Source organism: Nothoprocta perdicaria, unplaced genomic scaffold (genome assembly GCF_003342845.1).
Source record: "Nothoprocta perdicaria isolate Ctin4 unplaced genomic scaffold, notPer1 scaffold_200, whole genome shotgun sequence".
Classification (NCBI taxonomy): Eukaryota; Metazoa; Chordata; class Aves; order Tinamiformes; family Tinamidae; genus Nothoprocta; species Nothoprocta perdicaria.
In genome coordinates, this window is record NW_020455206.1 from 307,102 (window position 1) to 327,774 (window position 20,673).

Here is a 20,673-nt window from a genome sequence, read left to right on the forward strand (position 1 = left end):
GCTAAAGACAAAAGTATCTGCTCAGAAAAAACACAAGACTTCCAAAGGAGATGCTTATTTTAAAATCATGAAAAAAGAAAGGACAAAAGAAAAAGTCTTATCACAGAGTTTTCATTAAAATTAAATTTAGGATCAGAAGAAGAATTAAAAAAAGTACTCCAATACTTGGTGAGGGTGACAGATTAGAAAATATTTCTAACATTTATTATTTAATTGGAAAAATCTACCCCAAGGAATTGAAACAAAAAGTTGTGGACAAACTTTATTACTTTGTCTTCTAGATGTAACTACTACTACTATTTAACAGTTAAGCTCATTACTCAACAGTAACCCTGATTTGGATAATTCTGAGAGAAAATATTCATCTGAACAAAAAAGCCCTCATCTTAAAGAACATGATTTATAATTGTTTCTAAAAGTAATACATTAAAGCTTTGTGATATAAATCCATGATTTTGTAGAACTATTCTTTCAACATAAGTATCTTGCTTTATTTTCATCTCTATTGTACTGATAAAAAAGCTCTAATATTAAAATGCTGCACTTCAGTAAATTTATTTTTGTTTTTTAAATGAATAAGGATCAACTAACACAGGCCAAAGGAGTTAGAAGTCTTCTCGCTGACCAAAAATTATCTACAAAACTTTGTAATATTTATTTATAAAATTAACTAAAATACTTTTTGTTATTTAAAATGAAAGCTTTTTTTGTATATATGGAATAGTTAGCAGAATCTAGGATATGTGAGATGGGACCATTGCTTCTACTATATAACTCGAGTTAAAATTTAACCTTCTTACATGTGTACAGTAAATTTAGCCACTTAAAGGGCAGTATCCTGCAAGACATGCATGTAATGGTTTTAGTATTAAAATCAAATCAGAAGTTCTAAATATGTTTAAAAAATAGTGACAGTGTTTTGTTGCATTTTTCAGTTCAAAAACTCTTCAGATGTTTATTATCTTCTTGCAGAAAATACATGTCAATATTTTATGGTCAGCAGTTCACAGAAGAGTAAATAGACTGGGTGTAGAAGAAAATAAAAAAGGTGTTTCTACTTACTGTTAGGTGATACTGCCTCCATATTTCTGGGCAAGCCTGGAAAATAAAAATATTGATCAGCTAGGAGCATGAAACAAGGTGCTTTACAGCCTGTTGGTTTTGGCATAACACAGTATCCACCGGTGTCGGTCACAGGAAAATAAGAAGCTTAACTGAAAGGGTCTGCATTTCAGCTTCAAAAACCTGGCTAGACAGTTTAATTGAATTTTACACTGGTTTAACACACTCCCTGCCATTGTCAGAAAGCCAGTAACAGTTTTCTCTCTGCCTTTCTTCTCTAAAGGTTATAAGTTGGGAAGAATAACAAGCCCTTAACTCTAAGAAGTACTAATATTGTAAAATAAAAAAAAAATTGAAATTCTAATATTCTAAAATTGTAAATTTACAAAGTGCTTTGGAAATTAAATCATAGGGTACTTTCCTTTAAGGAAGGAACAGAAACATTTTATTATTTTTGCACATATCTCTATCCTAATCAAAATATAATTGTTACATGTAATAATCCTTAGTAGCCTCATGTCAGATGAGTTGTAAACAAGGAGCATAACAGATTGCTATAATGTTTCTATTTTTACAATGGCTTTCTTGTTCTTTTTTCTTTTTTTTTTTTACCTGGCCAATCTTGCACACAAACTTGCAATTTCAGTTCACTGCAATATAAATTTTACAGAGCAGATTTTCAGTCACAACTATTCCACAATATACCAGAAGAATATGTAAGAGACAGGAAAGAGGAAATGTGAAACATCTTCAACAAAATAAGAGTGTGTTAATGATCTGTGAGACAGGAGATATTTTCTCAATATTTTTTAATATTTTAACAAAATTAACATTATTTCTGCCTGCTTCTATACTTCTGCCTCAAATTCTGAACAGTTACAGCTACACTTTCTCTGTTAGCATTTGAGAACATGTGTACACACTTATTTCTGTGAAGGTCTTCTAGTTTTGTTTAGAACACAGTAAATTAACTTCTCGACTATTTGAACAATTACAAACATGGTTTGTCAATCTCACCTTTTTGTATCATATGGAGAAATATTAGTTATTCTATCATTTCTATTTAACATATTTTAGCTCTAATTTCAAATACAGAATTCTCATGAATACTTGCAAATTGTTATTAACATTTCTTACAATTTTGACAATTTTTCATCTCATGCCTAAATTCTTCCCTTCTTTTATATGATATAGCATGCTAATTAAAAATAGCAATAATAATAAAAAAAGCAACAACAACCAATATTAGCAATACAATCTCTCAAAAATAATCTGAATTTCTGACAGTCACCCTCCGGCATATACAGTACGTTTTCCCTGGATGTGATGGAAATTATATTATTTATTATTCATTCTGTCAGTAATACAATTTTCTACAAGAAAAATCTACAATCTGCTCTGTGCAATGGTTCTATATATCTCCTCTTACTCAAATACTGCAAGTAAATATTTAAGTTTTACATTAAGATTTCTATAAGAAAACTGTCTTGGAATGCAAACAAAAGGATTTTCTTCTGTTGCCAAAGTGGAATCTAGGTTGGTCCTTGCAAAGGATCCTCAAATGTAATACATAAGCTTTCTCCTCTGAATGCCTTCTTACTCAAAGCCAAATAGGACTGCAACTGTACACAACACTTTAGCTGGTTTAGTGCAGGGGTAGCAGGCAGTTATTTATACATTAGTTCTGGATAGTTTTTGATTACCACAGTGTCCCCTGACTAATATGGTTGAAAAATCACAATCAATGAGTTGTCATACACTGGCAAAATGCCACTCTGCCATTTGACCTTTACTTACACAGCACCTATCTAATAAACACTTGATTTTTTAATAGTTTGTTGGTTTATTTATTTATTTTTAATCCAGACATAATATATAAGTTATGGAAAAAATCTATAACTTAGAATAGAAAACTGCAGTTGGCAGAGTTTTTAACAAAATAATCAAAGGGGAACATTTCCAAACACTAGAAATACTATCAAAAGGAAGGTTTTATTATTATCATATTTAAGCTTGTTTTAAGGCTGTAGGAAAACTTAACCTAGACAGGAAGAGGAAGCCAAAGGAAAACGGGCCAAGTATATTTCTTCCTTCAGGCAGTTATTCAATGTAATATTTCTCATAATCAAGGTGATCACTAAAATAATTTCAGAAGTACAACACAATATAACAACTAAAATGGTTGTGGAGCGGCTAAACAACAGTCTTTTAAAAATGACGCTTTTAACTTGTAATCTTACTGCTTTGCATCAACTCAGAACTATTGTCTGTATCTCTTATTATGGAATGACAAAATTATAATTAACAATTTCACCAAATACTGGCTTCTCAAATGAAGTAAAATGCTTTGTTATGGAAGACAGCGTAACCAAATACAACAACAACTGAATCTGTGATTTTTCTTATTTATTTAAAAGTACTTAACCATGAATGACCCTCATTTAAAGAAAAGCTCTTGCAGTATACAAGTATGATGGTAGTGTGATGATGAACTACATTAAAATAAAGTTGCATTTATTTCTTGCCCCAGTGGTCTGACCTTACTAGCATTTAGATGTATAAACACAAAAGGTGTCTACTATTAAAAGCAGTGCCACCACTGCTTTATGTTCACAAAACATAAACAAAGTATGCTTTCCAATATCTTCAACTCCACCTGTGTGCCTCTTCTATATTCTGCAAAATTCTTTTTCTCAAAATTAATATCATTTTTATTGTAATGCATATTTGAGTAATTTGAAATAGTTATTGTTAATACTATTCAAACACAAACCAACCAAGTCTGCCACACCAGATGAATCAAGCCAGTATATTGTGCATTTCAACCCATATTGAATTTTATCAGGTGCTAATTATTGTTTTACGAGAACAACGGCTTAATGCATCTGTTGTTTAATTCCCACTTCCCTATTCTCAAATGTGAACATCAAAGAAAATAAAACACTCAATCTTAAACAGCCCCTGACAGCAGACCAAGACTCAAGTGTTCAATAGACAAGGCCCTTGCCACCAGTTCTCATATTTCCACAACAATGAACAAACACAAAAACAGCACTAAGCGGCCTTTCCTCCCTTTCAGCTCCCCTTGGCCAGTTGTCTGCCTTGTACTAGAGAGAACCCTTGAACACAACCCTGCTGGGAACACAGCACAGGAGAAAGGATTAGCCTTACTAACATGCTAGCATTTGCAAAAGTGAAGGGGAAAAAAAACACACACACACACACACACACACCACTACTGTATTTGGTATATGAATAACCAAAATGTATGAGCTGACAAGAGACCGGGACGGGCCTATGGCTCCCCGGGAGAAAATGTAGCTGTGATGAGTGACAGGGCTTTCAGGAAATATGTTCACAATCACAGACAGTGAAGGCCATGACCTAGATCGTTTAAGAGCTTGTCTTGTCAAATTATCAAAAGCTTCTTCCTCTCTGAATAAAGAGTGACATAAGTGAGTGTCAGAAAGCTGCAGGCTGACAAGCCAAGCATACAATAACAGAATGCACGTCACATACTTGCCGAACACCGCCACGGCTAGCGGCAAATCTTAATGAGAGCGCGGCTGGCCCAGGAGACTTGGGTCCCTGCTGGCACAGCTACTCATCTCACAAAAATCCTTCAGCTCCAAGTCAGTTATGGTCTGACACGACGACTACAATTACTAAACACAACTTTTTAACAGAATCCTCTGGTGCTTTGTCAAAAGCGGCGGCTGTTAGGAGCTGCCCCCATGCAAGTCGCCGCAGGAAAACAAAAGATTTAATAAAACAAACATTTTTCATTACCCTTTCTCTGTTTTTTTTGCTATTGTTGTTTTGTTTTTAATAAAAACAACTAGAAAAAAAAGAAAAAAAAATGTTAAAATGCTTCAATTCAAAAGCATTCTTAAACAAAGAAAAGCAAGGAGTCTTCCCTAATAATAAGCCTCACATGACCATACTCTCCTGGCACCTCAAACAGAATTAAGGTGTTTAACTACAGGGATTAAAAAGAATCTTTGTAATGCTTACATATGCTTACAATTAAGCAGAAATTTAGTTAGGAGCAGGCATGAAATAAATGTCACTGAGGGAATGAAGTCACATCAAAAAACGGGCAAAACTATTGCTTTCTTTGAGGAGATTCTACAAAAAAAAGAGAAGAATGAATGAGAGCACATAATGTAACTGAAGGGAAAACATCCAATCACAGCACCAGCAGCAGAACATTCACAGACTTTTAGCCACTTCAGCTTCCATATTTAGAGAGCTACATCCAATCCCTCAAATGCTGGCATATCATTAATGTTAAGTGCTTGACAGTATATGTTTTGAAAATGACAAAGGCAAAAAAAGAAATCTTCTGAGGGAAGTGACTCTAAGGATGGTTTACAATGACTAAAAAGATGCCAAGATAAATGAAGAAATTGCCTACTGAGATGTGTTTCCATTTTTTTATGAAGATGCACTAGAAGTCTGCAGTTATGTCTTTATGCGAAAGTGCCAGCAGGTATATAATACAGTTAAAGAACTCAGGAGACCAGAGACTTCTAACTCAAAGGATAAGGGCAGGCAATCCAAAGAATTTCTGTACACTGTCGTTTCCCCCTCCAAACTATAGAAGAAAATCTTGCTCTCTCTATCAATTTGTATCCATTGACAAACTGTCCTATTCATAACGTTTTCTTCCACTCCCACAGGAGCGGAGGTTCACAAGAGTTCTGCTATTCAGCCCTGGTACAGTTTATTTCTGTAGATCTCTTCAGAACAATGGCATTATAGCTTCAGATACTAACTACATAAATCCTAAGTATTATCCTTTTCATTCCATCTGAAGCACATCATATATAATAATCATACATAATCCTACATAAAAATAACAATAAATATATAAACCAATACGTCATTCTTCCTAAATAACTTTTCTTAAAAAACAGATTTTAAAAATTCAAATAAATTTTAAAAATTACCTTAATGTGGAAGGCTCTAGAAGAAAAAAATTACAGATAGTTAGGTACACCACTCTTGGGAAACAAGCTAATCACTCCCAGGAAAACAGAGATGCACCTAATGAGAGAGAAGTAATTTGCTGAGATCACTGATCTCAGTAAGTCGTGACACATATCTGAGCAGTTGCTGTATCTGGAAGGATGTTAACATCTGGAATGTTAACATTTGGAGGTTTTCAGCATACATATATGTGAATATATACGAGGGTTCATATATGTTTATGTATACACATATATATTCATACACATATTCAACACTGGACAGTGATTTTGCAGTCTGCTTGTGCTGCCTACTAGAGTGAGTAGCATATGGCCAAATAGACCTGTATCTGTGACTGTGAACAACTCTGCTAAATATCTTTCTTTTTGTTACTGTTCTTCTATTTGATGGCATCATACTGTACTAAGCTGATTCCAGTACGACTCAGAATCTCAAGATGAGCCTGTAGATTCTCAAGGTTATTTCAGGGAAAATGACAAACCTAGTGGATAATAAATTTATTTTCTTGAAATCAATATTAAATCAATTAGCTTTATGAAGGATACAATAGAGTTTTCAGAGCATTCTGGAGAACTTCCTTGGAGTAATTTAACATCAAGATCAGATTGAAAGCTATGGTGTCTCCAGTTCACATGGACAGCAGAAGCACACAACTGATATAAAACAGCCACAATTACCAGGCTTGGCAAACAATGATAAAATACCCTGCTGGAGACTCATGATTCTTTACTGACCATAACAGAGGCAAAGACATGTAGATCTATGATTATGAGCAATTAACAGAAGATGAAACTCTGCTATACTAGGTGAGCTCTTGTCATGATCTCTAACTGTGGCCATAGGACAATGCCTCATGGATTTAAAGAACAAAACACACACGCATATTTCCCCCAGTTCTCTTCCACACATTCCACTCATTACCAACTCAATAACCTTCCAAGCTAGATGCAGTTGCTATCTGTTAAGCTTCATCAAATTCCTCTTTCATGAAATGGTTCAGTCTTCCTGCATCTGTTACACCCCCTGATAAGAAGCTTCAGAGGTCTGCTGCCTATTGCATGAAAAATTGTCTGCTCCCATCTTTTACAAAAAGCAGCTCCTACTAGAGAATTGCGCAATAGTTGAGGTTGGACTCTGGAGTCCAACCCCTCTGCACAACCAGGGTCACCTAGAAGATGTTGCATGGGGTTGCATCAATGTGGAGATCCACCTTTGCTGCATGCTCACTGATTTGTTTACAAGAAGAAACAGTGAACAATTAATCACTGAGGCTTTGGCCTTCTCGTGGATGCTGTAGCTCATTTCCAGGCTGAACAGATCTACCTAACTTGATCATGTGCTGAAGGATGCAAAATAACAAAAATGCAACTCCTTCCATATTGCTTTCCTGATAATTCTTCACTTGACCATCTTTTTCCATAACTTATGAACTTCCATAACTTATGAACTTTCCATAATTTATGAACACTGAACTGGTATTTTAAGAAAACATGTCTCATAATTCAAAATTTTAATCCTGAGGGATAATAGCTTGCTCAGAGCCCACTATTTCATAAGCACAACTGGATTTTTTCCCATGCATATCACTTTAAATGTATTGTTCTTTTTTCTCTGCCGTTTTATTGCAATTCATCTATTTCAATCCTTATGCAACTCTTCACAGTTAGCTAGCCTAAACTACTCTTTGCTAGCCTGAGCAACTTGCCTTCTAATCATTATCTTGCCTAACTCCACACATATTCCATTTTTGTCACCCTTTTGCTCACCTCTATCCACATAATGATGGATATATTGAACAACATAGAGCTCTAGAATGCCACTGCAAGAAAGACTTTCTCTCCATTTTTTTACCTTTTAACAAAACATTTATCTGTACAAACCTTGTACCTTTATCCTCTTATTTCCTGGTGGTTTAGTTTGCTTAACAGCTTTTGGTCAGGAACTTTGTCAAACTCCTTTTGGAAACTGTAGATTATGTCAGCCAGATCATGTTTACACACATGCTTATTGACCTTCTCCTTTGAATAATTAGAGAGATTTGAGAAGCGGGATTTTCACAAAAGCCATCGTGGATCCGCCCAAGAATAGTTTTACAAGAATTCTACAACCATTTCACAATTGCTACTGTTCTTACTGATTTTCTTCGTATAAACATCAGGGTGCAAGACATGATTACTAAAATCTTCCCAGACCTGATTTAAATATTTTTACATTTGCCTCTCATTTACAAATCATCTATAAAGAAAGAGGTTACATACTATCTTCAATAATCTGGTTCTCTCACCATTCATTTCCTTCACAATTTTTTGATAACTATTATACAGTCCTGTTAACTGGTTAGTGTTAGTTTCAGCTTTTTAATTTTAAGGAGATTCTCTGATGACTCCCTCCGCAACATTTTAAAACAAAGTTTCAGCACAGAAGCTTCCCAGTTTCTTCCAAAATGAACATCACATGAAAAAAAAAAATCCTTAATCTAAGTTACTTTTTAAAACATACCTTGTCATCCTTAGAATAACTGAACAATTTTAATACTTGCTTCTGTTTTCATCATGACAAAGCTACTTATTAATTTATTTATGAAAAATTAAATCTAAATACAGCATTGAGGGTGATAGAGCCCTGGCACAGGCTGCCAAGGGAGGCTCTGGATTCTCCTTTTCCAGAGGTCTTCAAAACCCGCCAGGAAGCCACCGTGTACCACATGCTCTTGGTGTGGTGCTGGAGCAGGACGGGTTGGACTAGATCATCTCTAGAGGTCCCTTCCAACCTTAGCCTTTGACTCTGTGAAAGACTAAGTGAGCTGGGCCTGTTTAGCCTGGAGAAGAGATGGTTGAGAGGGGATGTGATTAATATGTATAAATACCTGAAGGGGCCAGAAATTAACTGAACTACCCGAACTTCTTTTTTCTGGTTGGTTTTGCTTGCTTCTTTCTGTTTGTCTTCGGTGTGCGGTTTCAGTGTTACCATCTTCTGGGTTTGGTAAGCTCCACTTTAAGGCCAATGGAATTGTACCCAGCATCTTCTTTGGAGAAGAGAAGGTTGAGAGGGCATCTGATTAATATGTATAAGTACCTAAAGCGAGGAGGCCCTTTCTCCTGTTGGGAGGAAGAGGTCAAGCTCTTCTCAATGGTGGCCAGTGATAGGACAAGTGGCAATGGGTATAAGTTGAAACACAGGAAGTTCCATCTCTGTATGAGGAAGAACTTCTTTCCTGTGAGGGTGACAGAACACTGGAACAGGCTGCCCAGGGAGGTTGTGGAGTCTCCTTCTCTGGAGATCTTCCAAACCCACCTGGATGTGACCGGGTTTCCCGTGCTCCGGGTGTCCCTGCTGGACAAGGAGGGTTGAACTAGATGGTCTCTAGAGGTCCCTTCCAACCTCAACTATTCTGTGATTCTGTGCTGTGTAAGCATTAGCTATAACATTGTCGTATGTTTATGCAATATGCAATATAAAAATATTATGGCTGTTGTAGTTTCCAGTTTTAACAGATACAGAAACAGCAGTGAATGACTTCTTTGCCATAGGCTGTACTTACATCATCATAATGCCCTTTGCAATAAGGGATACTCACATCAGCATAATGCCCTTTCATATCACAGCGGTTACAGTGCTTATTCCAATAGGCTCTCTCAAGACACTCCTTAGAATAATGTCCAGGCAAACTGCAGTTCAAACAAAATCGCGCTGGGCAAGCGTTTTGTAGATGACCTCTTTCCGCACACAAACAACAAGGGGGAATTTTCTATGGAGAAATACAAAAAGAAGTATGGTAAGTGAATATGTTTCAGTGGACTAAGGAAAAAATTAAAAAAAAAAGATGAAGAAAAGAAGAAATCACTACAAAAAAGAGTCTGCTCCTTCCTGCATATGTATTATATTTCATGATGAAATACTAGTGTAAAACAGTGAAAAGAGTGAAACTTGATGTTCAAACTTTACAAATTCAGTGTTCCTCTTGATTTTGACTTTAGAAGCACTGAAAACGTTTCATGTCCTCACATTACCTGCTCAGTGAATACAACAAAAAGTAGTATTAAATTTGATGGCATATTTTACAGAGAATATAAGTGCTAGACACTCTATGAATTCTATTTTTATGATATTTCTTGAAAGCTTATAAATAGAACCATATCACAGCAAAAAGTTGTACCGTATGCAACACAAGGTATGGAGGTGATTTATAAATATGGTCTGTGCTATAGACCTCCAAGGCACTTGCCTTGTGCCTTAAAGAACATAAGTGCTTGCATGAAGCAACAGATGTAAACTGCTGAAAATTATTCTTGGGCAGATAATTGCATCTGCTTAGGGCCAATTTCCTCAGTGACTGAGTGTGTCATCACTTTAAGGGTGACATTTCCACAGGGTGAGATGTAATCACAGAGAAATTTGCTCTATATTGAAATATTCCAATTGTCAGTGTGGGGAACTGCCTTAGAAACTGAGAGGTGAATTTTTGAAATCTTTATTGGAGGGATGAGTAAATCCTGACTCTCACACAACTGTTGTAATTTCCTCAAGGGATTATGATGTTCTTTCAACCATTAGTCTCTGGACAAAATTTCAAAATTTTTGGCATACCAGGATTGCTTGACAATAATTTTGATTTCATCCTGCCTAAAACTTTATCATTTTATCAGCTTTATCACTTATTCTTGTTTAATTCATTTGCTAGGGGTGATTTTGGATTCCTTAGGCTCTCCTCATGGAAAATAAATTCAAAATATTTTTCTACCTTAAAACTATTTTTTACAATATAAAAAACTATGTAGTTATGTTCCATGTATACTTACAGATTTTTTTTTTCATTTATAGAAATGACAACAGTGAATTCTGCCTTCTGAATTATCTTCACAAGGCAGATCATTTTATGAAGTAAACTGGTCTAGTGCAAGATAATATTTCCTTCAGCCTAGAGCAAACTTTCAGTTAAATAATAAACCACCAAACAAGCAGGTTCTAATGGCAAGCACGAAAGAGCTTTGGAAACAACAGCTACATGTTACAGTAAATGAAACATTGGATTTACCCTTGGAACAGGACAGTTTTTGGACAAATGACCTGGTTTACTGCAATTTCTACAGGTAACATTTTTATCAGCTGTGTAGTATCGGACATTTGTACGCCTCATAGTTGCATAGTTACATATCTGCGCCTGAGGAGACAAAGAGAGAAAAACACATTGATCATTTCTGACTGTACGGTTTACCGCTTGGCAGAATTGGAAATTTGAATGGGCCACTGTTGGTAGTGTTCAGCTAGAAATCCCATCTTTTACAAACACAATTTATGTATCCTGGCTTCAGTAGGTTAATTCTGTTCTAGAGAAGCTTGAATTGCCTAGGAAAAAAATACTGCCCTGTTCCAATTTCCATTTTGGAGCATTACTTTTTGCAGCTTAGAATTGCAACTCTTAAGTTTTGCTTTCCCTCAACAGGATTCAGACATTTTCATTCACTATGCTGTTTCATGATGAACTGATATTTTCCCACGATGCAAATATAACTAACATTAACTGCGAAGTGCAAAGTATAAGTTTCCTGAACAAACTAGGGAAATATTTTGGTAAAACACAATGTTATAGAAGTGTAGACCTAATCTGCAATTTACAATAATAAAATTAGAAAAGAGGTAGAGAGGGGGAGAGAGAGAGAGAGTATGAAGCTGGAAACCAATCTCTTCCAATAAATTGAAAATCCTCTGAAAATCTGAAAATCCTCTGACAACCATAAATCCTCTCTTGAACTTTTATCACCTAGCAAAACTTTTATCACCTAGTAAACACCATAGTTTTTAAAAAATTACTTAACATTTCAGATAAGTGAACAGATATGGTACACAAGAACATTTCTCTTAAACAAGAGACAATGTCATCTGATTATGTAAGCTTTATCAGACCTTGGAAACCAAAATTAGAAAGAGTGGGACAATCCAGTTGAATTTTGGATATTTGAGCAGCTTACACACATACTTCAGGACTAATTGTACCAATCACTACACAGACCCCAGTTTCTGGAACTGCAAGAAGGCTACTAAGCACAGAAGATCTGAGATGCAGCCTGTAACTTTTAGTCTCTGAAGAGTCTGAGCAGGATGAATTAAGTTCATTGTTATGGAATGCTGAACTCTTCTTTGGAGGAGCTCTCATTCCTCTCAACCTCTTCCAAAACAATTTTGGAGGAAGTCTTTACGTAGCAAAGACTTCTTCCTACTCTATCAGCTTTTAACAGCTTCTGTACCTTATTAAGACTTCTAGAGAAAAATTACAGATATTTTTTTCAATGCAGTTTATATTGTTTAGCTTGAACCTCCTTTTCAGAAAGAAGCTATGGATAATAGCTACATATTGTTCTTAATAGAGGAATGCAAATATGGAAGAAGAAGCAGAGACACAGGAAGAAAGTAAAAGAAAGGTACATTAGAGCAAACAGAAGATAACAAGTGTAAGGTTAGTGCTCAGGAGCTTTAAAAGACAAACAAAAATTCTTAGGAAAGAGATAAAGAAGAATACAAACAAAATGTTATCTACGCTTATTCTAAAGAAGAATACAAACAAAAATGTTATCTATGCTATAAATCCATGTCATACATCTGTTCTGAACACTACCTAAAGTTCTGAACCTTCGTCTTAAAAATGTTATAGCAGAACTAGAAAATGAATACCTGCCAGATGCTCAAAGGTATGAAATGACTTCCTTAATGAGGATCAAACATGAAAAGTAGCATTTTTCAGCCTAAAACCAACATTTATCTAAGTGTTTGCCCAGTACTAGAACCAGAGGTTAAATCAAAGTATAACATTGTGTGAAAAGCTTCAAACAAACAGAAGTTAGCTTTTTTTTGTAGAATCTGTGGAATCCTACACCACAGGATGCATTAAACACACTTGTTACAAATCTATGAAATTAAAAATATTCAAGTGCAAAGATACTCCAACACATTTGTTTTTCATGAAATTCCTGAAAATAAGAAAAATATAATGGGAAACAATCATTGCATGCTTTCAATGTTCTTCTATTCTTCCCTGGACATCTAGCAGTGAGAAGAAGGATTCTAGGCTGTGATGAACTTTTGGTCTTCACCGTTCTGATTATTTTCATGCTTACTCAGAAAAAAAACAACAAGCATCCAGAACAGTGTTTTGGCCTAATCTAACAAAACAACTAATGTTTATACTGGACTGCATTTCTTCACTACGGCGAAAAAAACAAAGGTATAAGACAAAACAGATTTAGGGTGTGTAGAAAAAGGAACCATCTGCTAGATGAAATATGAAGCAGCAAATTCCATATTAGACAATCCCTTAGAAAAGTCACTCTAAGTTGCAATTAATTTTGTCATTTTTTTTAAGGAAGAAGCCTACAAATATTGAAGAAAGGAGAATGAGTTTAAGCAATAGCAGTAGGTATATATTGTATATAGGCATCACAGAATCACAGAATGGTTAAGGTTGGAAGGGACCTCTAAAGACCATCTAGCTCAACCTTCCTGCTTCAGCAGGGACACCCAGAGCACGGGGCACCCGGATGCATCCAGGAAAGTTTTGAAGACCTCCAGGGAAGGAGACTCCACAACCACCCTGGGCAGCCTGTGCCAGGGCTCTGTCACTCTCACAGGAAAGAAGTTCTTCCTCATATGGAGATGGAACTTCCTGTGTTGCAACTTGCACCCATTACCCCATGTCCTGTCACTGGCCACCACTGAGAAGAGCTTGATCCCCTCCTCCCTACCTTCTCCTCTCAGGTAGTTAGACGTGTTAATCATATCTCCTCTCAGCCTTCTCTTCTCCAAGCTAAACAGGCCCGACTCACTCAGTCTCTCCTCATACAAGAGATGTTCCAGTTCCTTAATCATTCTACAGAGGGTTGTTGGACCCTCTCTAGAAGCTCCACATCCCTCTTATATTGGGGAGCCCAGAACTGCCCCCAGCTGCCGCTTCACCAGAACTGAGTAGAGGGGCAGGTCCCCTCCCTTGACCTGCTGGCAACAACCTCTTGATGCAGCCAGGAGCCCACTGGCCCCCTTGGTCACGAGGGCACTGCTGCCTCGTGGCTAACTTGGTGTCAACCAGGACTCCCAGGTCCCTCTCCGTGGAGCTGCTCTCCAGCAGGTCACCCCCTAAACTGTCCTGATGCCTAGGGTTATTGTTGCCCAGGTGCAGGACCCTGCACTTGAACCTCATGAGGTTCCTCTCTGCCCAACTCTCCAGCCTGTCCAGGTCCCTCTGGATGACAGCACAGCCCTCTGGAATGTCGGCCACTCCACCCAGCTTGGTGTCATCTGCAAATTTGCTCAGGTTGCACTCTGTGCCCTCGTCCAGCTCATTGATGAACAAGTTGAACAGCACCGGGCCCAGTACTGACCCCTGGGGGACACCACTGGCCACAGGCCTCCAACTGGACTCACAGAATCACAGAACGGTTGAGGCTGGAAGGGAACTTTAGAGATCATCTAGTCCAACGCCCTGCTCCAGCAGGGTCACCCAGAACATGGGGCACCGGGCAGCATCCAGGCAGGTTTGGAAGACCTCCAGAGAAGGAGACTCCACAACCTCCCTAGGCAGTCTGTTCCAGGGCTCTGGCACCCTCACAGGAAAGAAGTTCCTCCTCACCTGAAGATGGAACTCCGCCCACTGCCGCTGCACCCACTGCCGCCCGTCCCGTCACTGGCCACCACTGAGAAGAGCTTGGCCCCTGCCTCCCTACATTCTCCCTTCATGTACTTAAACATATTAATCAGATCCCATCTCAGCCTTCTCTTCTCCTCGGCCCCATTTATCACCACCCAATTAGTCCCTTCTCCATTTTTCTCCTTTTCCTGTTATTAGTAACTACATGAATGACTTCCATTTTTAGTTAATCTATTCCTTCTGCCCACTTCATATCCGATCATCCATTTCTGGCATCACAATTGGCTGCTGTGAAAAATGGCCCTGCTATCAAGAATAGATATTATGCCTGTTTGAAGATAAGGAGACTTGAGAGTTACCACTGGATTATTCTCCCTCCTGTAACTTTTCTTCAGATAAAGCACAGAGAAATGCAAAAATTATTTACAAAGATATTTTCCATATCTTTTCATTGTTTTTCTATGTATGATGAATGGATCTAAAATAAAAAATTACAGAATAATTCGGTTGTCTGTGTTACCTCCACATCTTTATTACTGATGGACCAATCCACATCAGCTTCTCCTGGAAAACAGAAATAGAGAGAATTATATTAAGATTATATCAATATTTCATACAGTATATTCAATATAATGATTGTTTCAATTACTAAAACTCATCGTAGACTTTGAAAGTACCACATGACAGAAACTTATTTTATTTTCAGTAAAGGAAAGCTCATCAAGATTCTTGGCACCAAACTCACCTTAAAATCAACACTTGCCCAATTATCAGTGAACTTTTGACACTTTCCTCTTACTGGACTCCTATCCTCGCCACCCAAAAAAAAAAGTTACAGATCAGGCAAGTGTCGTCCGCAAACTTGCTCAGGGTGCACTCTGTGCCCTCGTCCAGGTCATTGATGAACAAATTGAACAGGACCGGGCCCAGTACTGATCCCTGGGGGACACCACTGGCCACGGGCCTCCAACTGGACTCGGCCCCATTTATCACCACCCTCTGAGCTCTGCCAGCCAGCCAGCCCTCGATCCACCGCACCGTGCACTCGTCTAGTCCACTCTCCCGGAGCTTCTGTATGAGAATAGTATGGGAGATGGTGTCAAAAGCCTAGCTTAAGTCAAGGTAGACAACATCCATGGCTCTCCCCTCATCCAGCCAGCCTGTCATCCCATCATAGAAGGCTATGAGGTTCGTCAGACATGACTTCCCCTCGGTGAATCCATGCTGACTGCTCCTCAACACCTACTTCTCCTTCATATGCCTGGAGATTCTCTCTAGGATGAACCGCTCCATCACCTTTCCAGGGACGGAGGTGAGGCTGACAGGCCTGTAATTGCCCGCCTCCTCCCTCTTGCCCTTTTTGAAGACTGGAGTGATGTTGGCTCTCTTCCAGTCCTTGGGCACCTCCCCTGCTCTCCAGGACCTCTTGAAGATGATGGAGAGAGGCTGAGCAATAACCTCAGCCAGTTCCCTCTGCACTCTTGGGTGCATCCCATCGGGGCCCATAGATCAGTGAGTGGCCAGTTTCCCAAAGAGATCCCTAACCCAATCCTCCTCGACCAGTGGAGGGTCTTCCTCTCACCCGTTTATCTCTCTTTCACCTCAGCCCTGCAGTTCTTGGGGAGAGGCCTTAGCAGTAAAGACAGAGACGAAGAAGGCATTTAGTAACTTGGCCTTCACGTGCTCCGTCACCAAGGCCCCCTCCCCATTCAGCAGTGCACTAACATTTTCCCTCGTCTTCCTCTTGCTGCTGGCACACTTACAGAAGCCCTTCCTGTTGTCCCTGACATCCCTCGCTAACTCTAATTCCAGATGGGCCTTGGCCTTCCTCATTTCACATCTGCATTCTCTGATGATGCACCTATATTCTTCCCACGTGGCCTGACCCTTCTTCCACATGCTGCACGCTCTTTCTTTCTTGTTAACTTTGCCTAGCAGCTCCTTGTCCATCCATACAGGTCTCCTGCCCCGCTTACTCGACTTCTTTCTTGTGGGAATGCACTGACCCTGAGCTTGGAGGAAGTGGTGATGCTTGAATATTAGCCAGCTCTCCTGGACTCTCTTTCCTTCTAAGACCCTGGCCCAGGGGACTGCTCCAAGGAGCTCCCTGAAGAGGTCAAATTTGGCTCTCTTGAAGTCCAGAGTTGCAATCCTATTTCTCGCCTAATCCTCCACGCAAAATGGTGAATTCCAACATCTCGTGGTCACTGCAGCCCAGACTGCCCCCAACCCTCACATTTCCCACTAGACCATCTCTGTTTGTTAGTCTCAGGTCTAGCAGCGCCCATCCCCTTGCTGGCTCCTCAACCACCTGCATCAAAAAGTTATCTATCTGCAATGTTCTGCAGGAACCTCCTGGACTGTCTGTTCCTGGCTGTGTGGTTTTCCCAGCAGATATCAGGGTGGTTGAAGTTCCCCAGGAGGACCAGAGCCTGTGATCGGGAGGCTTCCCGCAGCTGCCCATAGAAGGCTTCGTCCACTTCCTCGTCCTGGTCAGGAGGCCTGTAGTAAACTTCCACCACCGTGCCGCCCCTGTTGGCTTGCCCCTTTATCCTCACCCATGTCTATGGGTCATGTTATGTCTAAAGTCTAAATGTTAAATGTCTAAATGTGAGTGAGTCTAACCTCACTTCTAATGATGAAGTCAATAAAAACAATTGAAGTGAACATAATATGCAATATCTACATAAGTTTTCTATGGCAGTTTTCAAACATGATACCTTTCTGATACTGCTCCTCATCCAAAAGGTGCAGCTAATAATATATGATTTGCTCTCAAGAAGTTCTATAAAATATTTTTATTTGGATCATTCACTAATTCTACTGCAATAGCAATCACAGACAATTTGTCTTAAAAATAAAATATTCTATTTGCAGAGTGGTCTGAGTCTTGTCTAGTACCTGAAAGAGTAAAAATCTAAGCGGAATAGTCAAATTTCAACCTAGTATTATGCACAATAACTGGTGATCTCACAATAAAAAATGGTGTTAAACATGTACACCTGGAAACAGCTTTTCAAGTCTGTTCACACCATTTTCAGTGCAAACAAAGTTTGTCTTCTTTGGTGTCTAAATCAGTCCTTCAAAAATTTCTAATGTTAGAAACAAGAACTCCTCAGATCCAAAACAAATGAACTGGTGATCCTTCTGACTTGGTGAAGAAGGGATCAAAGATGGCATCGGGAAAGAAGCAAACCAATAACCAATCCTTTAAGCTACATGGGAAAGCCATCTTATTCACTAAATTTTCAGAAAGAGTAGAGATAAAAAGTAAAAAGACATGCTTCCTATGTTTTCCTCCTATGTTTTCCATCATGTTTTCAAAGCAAAGTCAGTACCACGATGAAGTATTTTATCCTTTTTTTCTTATTTCCTACTTGCTACTATAAAACTACCATAATGAAGAACACACAAAATTCAAAAATTTCTCTCTCAAAACAGTTAAAATAGAACAATACATAAAAATATCCTGTTGGCTAATTCTGAGTTTTTCAGATCAACAATGTAAGGTTTGAAAAGAAGAATAAAATTTTAAGTCAGGAGATAAGAAATAAATCATCTTGAAATATAAAGCCTTTACATATGAAGTATACAAACACTTGTTTTCTGTTCTTTTAATGCAGCTTTCTTCTTTCCTCAGCCATTTCAATATTTGCTGATTTTCCTTTGATTGTTGTTTTCAATCACCCATCTACCTGAAAACCCAACTTTTGATTTTCACATGATTTTCATGGTTGCTCTAAGAAACCCAATAAAGTTAATGCTTCCCCTTAATAACATAACATCTTTGAAGTCAAATCTGTAAATTGCAAGCATATCATACCAGAATTCATATTCCAGAATTAAAGTTTCTACATTTGTTTTCATGTTGTTTTTGGCAAAGATTTCATTTTTTAAGAAGTAGTTGTGTGAGCAGAGCAGCTACAGCAGTAACTTCCTACGACTAGTGTGTGCCATAGCTAGAGTCAACTCTAAGGTGCTTAATACTGCAGGAACTCCTACTGCAACCCAAGCATTTTAAAGTTATCTACTTTCTTGCTGCCTGTTTTCACACAACGTGTCAAGCCAGTTATTGAGAGTGCGACATCTCTGCCAGACCTAGTCACAAAGACCCAAAATGTTCAGAATATTGACCAGGATGCAGGTGGGGATTAGAATGAAAAAAAAAAAAAAAAAAAACAGAGAGTAGTCGTATGTGTCTAAAAAGTCAGGCTACAAATACTTTCTTTTCACAGCATTTCAGTGAAACAATTAAAAAGTTAGTAAGAAAATTTCTGCCATAAATTTCCTCCAGATCTATGAAGGAACTGATGCTCAAATCATGGCCAAAGAAATTTCACTGTTCAGTGTGATCTGCAGGTTTTAATGGTATATGGTATGTTGGTATATAGCAGTATATTAACAAAGTATCTTCAATAAATTTGCACTTTTATCCTCTTTTCATCCTCACTCATTAAAAGTGAGGAAGAGATCCCAACAACTGAGTGGGAAGAGATCCCACTAACCCAGCACTCAAAGGTATTGTTTGACTTAGATTTTAATCTCTGGCAAAACTTGCATCCTCTTTCCTCTTCAGTAGAGCTGTTAGAAAAAGGTCAGGTACTCTGCACAAGTTCATTCTGTCCCACAAAGAGTTCTTTGGTTGCCTCATCCAACAATACTGAAAGAACTTATAAGCTAGACATCCAGCTTTGCAAATAAAACACTTTTCTGAAAGGGGAATTCATTTCTTCTGCTGGAACATACATGAAGCCATATATTCTACCTAGTCTATTTCATAATCAAGTTCAGTGACGCAGGCTATTTCAGGTTATGGCAGTATGTTATGCAGCCTGCAGGGTGAATAGGTTTCCAAATAAGGCCTTGAAAAATGGATTTGGGTTGCTAATTGCAGGACATTACAGAATATAGAATCTTAATCACATATTATTGTAAGGTCTCTATGGCAAGCACTGTATCCAGATGTATCACTGAACAATATTTACTGTGTCAGGACAAAGCTTCTGAGAGTTACTGTACCATGAATATTATTTTTAAAGCTGCATGAATTAGAAGCCTACAAGTGATCGGGAATTTTAAGAATTTTATATTGTGACATTTTACATGGTCCAAAAGTACATATCCTTCTTTGAATCAAAGCCATCAAATTTTATGGAATAAAATCTATTATAATGAGTATCCTGTTCTCAGTGTTTTAATAACCCCTCTTCCAAAACAAAACTCCACTCTCTTCATCAGAGTTTATAAAGCACAGGAATTAAGTTTTGTATAGAGTAGTGCTTCTCTTTGAGAAGGATACATTCAACTTCCCAAAGAAATATACACATAGATGTACACATACATATGGACACATACATACATATAAAAGCACAGCAACATTTTTGAAATACCCTATCTGCTCTACAGCCACAGAAGTGTGAACTGAAAATAGAACTAATTTTGATTACTCTACTTAATGCTCCTATGCAAAGATCACCTAAACAAAGTGCTGCTCAGGTCCCTATCATCCTAAAACCCTGCTTGTTGCAAGAAGAGTACCTTGAGGTCTAGGTAGGTCTTTGCACAATCAGCAAACTTTAAAGTATCTTGAGAGACCAATCACAGATCTACACCTCAAATTTCTAGTTTCTACCAGTCCTAATTTTGAATGGTAACTTCACCTGAACACAGAGAACTCTTTGCAGTCTATCATGGCTAAGTGATGGAGAGAAACCCTTAAATTACTGATATTAGCACCACTAAGGAGATGAAATGCAACTATATTTTTTCTTAAGACACCTCAAGGATTTCTCAGTTTCACTTTGATGAGAAAGGGTGATTTATGGAAAAAGACGACACCTGCTGTTGCAATAGATTATATGTCATTACCTCTTTAGCACAAAGTACTTTAAAAGACACCTATAAATTTCCATAGAGAAATGAGACATAATTTCAGTCTGGGAATATTCTCATGGCAAGGAAAGACTCTCTGGTCTCTTAACTTG

General features: G+C 38.0%; 1 protein-coding gene across 3 annotated transcripts in view; it reads right to left on the bottom strand.

Moving 5' to 3' along the window:
* ZCCHC7 (zinc finger CCHC-type containing 7) overlaps positions 1–20,673 on the bottom strand; it is a 106,091-nt gene that overhangs the window by 19,916 nt on the left and 65,502 nt on the right. For all 3 annotated transcript variants that reach the window (XM_026038087.1, XM_026038085.1, XM_026038086.1), the window contains 4 exons: positions 15,210–15,253; positions 11,090–11,215; positions 9,632–9,802; positions 1,063–1,098 (listed from right to left, as the gene is read on the bottom strand). In XM_026038087.1, coding sequence (XP_025893872.1) covers positions 1,063–1,098; positions 9,632–9,802; positions 11,090–11,215; positions 15,210–15,253 — 377 coding nt within the window. The remainder of the gene's footprint in view (positions 1–1,062; positions 1,099–9,631; positions 9,803–11,089; positions 11,216–15,209; positions 15,254–20,673) is intronic.